At 35.8% G+C, this 5,056-nt stretch overlaps 1 protein-coding gene across 1 annotated transcript in view; it reads right to left on the bottom strand.

Annotated features, from left to right (window-relative positions):
- The window catches only part of LOC111782920 (conserved oligomeric Golgi complex subunit 2), a 6,587-nt gene extending 2,636 nt beyond the window's left edge, over positions 1-3,951 (bottom strand). The window contains exons 1-7 of the mRNA XM_023663770.1: positions 3,272-3,951; positions 2,202-2,408; positions 1,339-1,675; positions 783-944; positions 550-649; positions 253-468; positions 53-158 (exon numbers count right to left, since the gene is read on the bottom strand). Coding sequence (XP_023519538.1) covers positions 53-158; positions 253-468; positions 550-649; positions 783-944; positions 1,339-1,675; positions 2,202-2,408; positions 3,272-3,727 — 1,584 coding nt within the window. The 5' untranslated portion in view covers positions 3,728-3,951. The remainder of the gene's footprint in view (positions 1-52; positions 159-252; positions 469-549; positions 650-782; positions 945-1,338; positions 1,676-2,201; positions 2,409-3,271) is intronic.
- Positions 3,952-5,056: the final 1,105 nt, after the last annotated feature.

Genomic DNA, 5,056 nt, shown 5'->3' with positions numbered 1-5,056 from the left:
TTTTTTTTTTTTTTTTTTGGGGGGGGGGGGGTTGGCGCGGCACTATACTCACATATATTAAATCATCTGGGGCAGCTGCTACGGCCCATTCAGAACCTGGACTGGAGCCTGTACCCGTCTTACGGGAAGCTAGACCAGATGACAACCAATTAGAGTATCTGTTCACATTAAACAAGGGCTGAAGCCAGTCAGTCGTTCATCAGTATAATAGATATGTACATGTCCGAACTATCCAAATTAGTATACACTCGCCTTGAAAGGAGCTGCAAAGATAGACGAAGAAACTTGTCAGAACAAGAAAGGACGAGAACGTCCTCTCTCCAGCATGCTGTCAGGCAGTCTAAAAGCACTACACTCTGCTTTAACGTTAGATCCTGAGTATCTCCCTGGCCAGAAGATGAAGTTTGAACGGGGGTTAGACTGGGTGCTGAAAGGGACGAATCCAAAGCCCCAGCTATTTCCTGAAACCTGATGATGAATGAAGTTATTAGAAACTTGAACCCATTGAATATGATGTTTCTATTAGAGTATAAGAATTGAATTGATTACCTAAGAGAAAAATAAACCCCAGTATTCCATTGCTTCATGAACTCATTATACACAGCTGCAGCACGAAATTTAGCAACAGCAGATCTTGATGGACAATAGCCTTCAATGCCAATTGGACAATGTTAATGTAATGCAGAAGATATCTTTTTATCAAAGATGCAATAATATGCTTGAAATTGTCATTCAGACTTTAAATCCGCAAAAATAACAGAGAAAAAGAGTTAGATATCTACCTTCCAAGTATGCCAAGAAATCAAGGCTCGATTTGTAGTTCTTTAAGAATTCAGTAGGTCTTCCTGGGGAAAATGCACCTGGTTTTGCCTTTTGGATAGCTGAGAGAACCTCTTTCAGGATTGAATTAGCCAAGAAATCAAATACATGTAGTCCTGAGTTTTCTGAAGGATAAAAGTTAATCGCTTAAGTACACCATCGCAACAATAGCATATTAGTTCATTAAAAGATTGACTATTAAATCTACTGCAAGAGGCATCATCACAAAAGGAGTTGACAAAATGAACGTAAAAAGTGCAAGAGCATGAAACAGTTCCCAGTTTTCTTTGACCTCAATAGTCAACCAAAGTCAAAATGCTGATCTTGGAAAGTGCTAATTTTCAAAAGACCAACGCAAGTAACTGCATGGTTTACTGACAAATGATATTACTGGAAGAACATGCGTAACGAACAAGAATAAAACATCCCAAAGTGGTAATTGGATTCTTTTCAAGCAACATAAAATAACAAGATTGCTGTACGTTGATGGGAATAGAACAGCAAGAAAAGGCAAATAACCTGTAGCAGATATTTCTAACAAAAATTTGCATTCTTTATCAATATATTGCTTCATTTGCTTGTAATCATTCTCCAAATCGTCATCAGATGATCCAGCATCCATGCCAGAAACACCATGTGGAATCACTTTGTGAACTGACGGTGCTACAACAGTAGTGCGAAAAATTTCTTCTGCACTCGTGGTGTTATCAATGGCAGCATAGGCACGTAGGCAATTGTAAATAGCATTTTCATCACGATGTTCAAGTCCATCAACAAAACAATGTCCCAAGCTCGTGTCCAGCAACAGGCTGGCACTCTGAATCCTCTTGTCCATATTTTGAATGAAGGGAAGATTCTGTACTGGCATAACACAGAAAAACAATAGGTATGGAAACAGAAGCATCTTTGATATGAACCACGACTAAGGAATTTCCCCAATTACAAGGACGAGAGNATATGAAGCCATGACTACTAACAAGGTATCCAAGTTTATTCTCCTCTACTTTCATTCACATTGTTCATTAAATTAGTAATTGAATGAGGAACAATACTGAGATGGCCAAAATGTTAAGATAAAGAAAGTAAATGGCAAGACAGAGTTACAAGGTCACAAATATCCCCAGTAGTTGAAATCAAAGAAAGTAGAACGGAGTGGAGGACAAAACTGAAAGTTCCATAATCTCATCTTTTAACCCATGAGAAAATCATCTTTGTTCTGTAAATTTCACTTGTCCAAGAATACAAACATAATTGGTTCAGTTTGTGCAAGAACACCAAATACCTTAATGCTTCATGTAATTTCAAGAGAATTCATCACAAAATCTTTCCAAGAACATACACTATGATGGCATGAGAGTTTAATGAAGAGTGTAGGACGAGACCTGTGCATGAGCGATGTAAAATTTCAGTCGGTTCATTTCACTAGAAATTCTTTCCAAGAGCATGCTTTGTGTTTCTCTAAGATTTGTTCCGTTCTCCATGTGAGGCAAAGAAGTACCATTACTTGATACACTTTTATCTGTTAAATTCATATTTCCATTTGAGCCATCAGCAGGTGCACTTGGAAGCTCCTTGATCAGCTTTTCAACCTGCATCCATCAAGAACCAACTGAGTAATGACAACTAAAAAATAAGTATGAAGCTACTTGCACAAAAGATCTAGGGAACAAGACCAAGTAACATTGAATCAAAGCTTTATAAAGGCACAGACAAATAAAAGTCATTGAGATAGTTGAGATGAGTATAGCTATGAATTGAATTTAAGGCACAATCTTCCTACCTTACACGAATATATTATATAAACAAATCAATCAAAGACTCGACGAATTTCCCATGAATTTGACTTGCCTTATCCAGCTTTTTCTCTAGGGTCAAATTCTCAGTAATTGATTTTTCTTTTTTCAACAATGGAACAAGACAATCTTATAAAACGTAAACATTTCTCTTCACATTCTATTCTCCAGAGGAAGCCGATCCTCGAAAATCTGAAATTTAGAAGAGACATACACATGATGACATGGAAATGCACAAGAAATTTCTTGAGAAGCTCTGATACATATCGAATCTTCGAGAAAAATATCGGAATTATATATTTCCATTGTGTATTCGAATACAACTTAATTGACATAATAAACAAACGATCCACGACAATGACGATGCTAAACGGCTATAAGAGATCAAAACTCACAAATACTTGCACATTTTCCTTCTGCAAAATTCATACACGACCTATATGTGTATACACAGGTCACGATGGAATGCTACTAGTCTAAACAGACTTGTTTTCGGCATTCGTGAGAACTAGGAAGTTTATTGGTAGCCAACACTCTACATTCCAGTCCATGCAACTATCTAAAAATTTCTCGACATTTTGGAATTCGAATACCTACTGAAATCACTCTAGTTATCGATGCCATGTTTCATCCAAATGAAATTTGAAAACACATACTACCTTCGACACGACGTGAAACGTATCGAGCAACAATTCTAAGACCTCTCTGGCCGAAGCTGCCTCTGATCTCTGCCGCAATCCATTCTGCAAAGCTGAGAGAGAAAACTCCACCGAAGCCCTGAATTGCTCAATTTTCTCCCTGAGTTCAACCAAAGGAGCTCGCATTCGCACGACTGCCGCTTCCACATCGACAAGCTTTGTGCTCAGGTTGACAAAATCGGTATAATCACGATTTATCAAGTCAATGAGCTCACGGTTCAGAGCGGAGAGATGTGAGTGGAGCTGAGATCGGAGGGTGTCAAATGGGACAAATGTTCGAAGCTCCGATATGTAGGATTCGGAATCAAAATTCGGGGAGAGAAATAGGTCGGGCTTGAACCAGAGAGGATGAGAATCCAGTGGATCCGAAAAGAAGTCGTTGGTCGATCTATGCGGTGGTGGAATCAGATCCGCCATGGAATTTGGTTTTCCTAGTAGTTCTCCGGTGGCTTCAAACTGTGGCGAACGTCCGGGACAATCTCGAAAGAACTCTGAACAATGAAAATGGAGACGCCAGATCGAGATTACAGATCAATATACCAAATTTTGAGCAGGATTGAAGATCTGTTCGTGCAGGAGACTGGAATTAAAACCGTCAACTACCGTCACTGCAACTACAGAATCATCATTTTTCTTAGAGGCAGGAAAATGAGTTCGTCTTGCTACAACAATATGCCCAAACGGAAACCGATTCAAACCAAACCGGTTCGATTTCGGTTCAATTCGGTTCGATTTTGGTCTTGATTGATTCTGCTTCATTTCAACGACTTGCCCATATGCTTCTAAAAAAATATATTTTTCTCCAATTCGCTTAAACTTTGAAGTTTGTTTATTTATTTATTTATTTATTTTTTACTAAAATGAAAATTATAACCATGATTAATGTATAAAAGTTGAAACACCTGAGATCATTTACAAAATTTCGATATTCTTTATTCTGATCATATTACGATAACAAAAAAATTATTTAACATATTTTAGGATAGATTATAAAAAATACCCGTTATTTTTTACTCTTCCCTTTCGTACTCTAATATCTTTACTCCCATTTTTAATTCTATAATTTCTAAAACTATTTGTCATTCAAAATATATTGGATATAGAAAGAAGAAATAAGAATAATAAAACCACTAATGGATCTTAAAATTTAAATGTTCGAATACGTTTTAATATTATATGTTTCAATTAATGAGAAAATTGGATTGAATTTTTTTCCTAATTCAAGATAACTTCAATAAAATTAGTATTTTTATTTTTTGTGTTGATATTTTTTATAGTTATGATTCATCAAATAATACTATGTCATTTTCGATGTTTGTGTTATCCCTATTTACTTTGTTTGTTGGAGTCATGAGAATGCCATTCACTCAATTCAATCAAGAAGCAATTGAGTTGAATATATTAGACAAATGGTTAACTCCATCTATAAACTTGTTACATGAAAGTTAAACCGATTCTAAAAATTGGTATGAATTTGTAAAATATGCAACTTTTTCTGTGAGTATAGCTTATTTCAAATCCGCTTACTTATCTTTACAAAACTTTAATTTTCGTAATTCATTTGTTAAAAGACAAATTTAAAATTATAAAGAAAAAAAAGAGAAGAAAGAAGTTTTAAAAACTATAAAATGAGATCAAGAGAGTAGACAAAGGGTTGGTTAGCAATATAATCAAAACTCAAGTTTGGACCTTAAGAAGAACAAACAAACAAACAAAAGAGGAAAAAAAAAAAAAAAAAAAAAAAAA

This window comes from Cucurbita pepo, chromosome LG20, assembly GCF_002806865.2.
Source record: "Cucurbita pepo subsp. pepo cultivar mu-cu-16 chromosome LG20, ASM280686v2, whole genome shotgun sequence".
NCBI lineage: Eukaryota > Viridiplantae > Streptophyta > Magnoliopsida > Cucurbitales > Cucurbitaceae > Cucurbita > Cucurbita pepo.
This window is presented reverse-complemented; position numbering and strand designations above follow the sequence as displayed.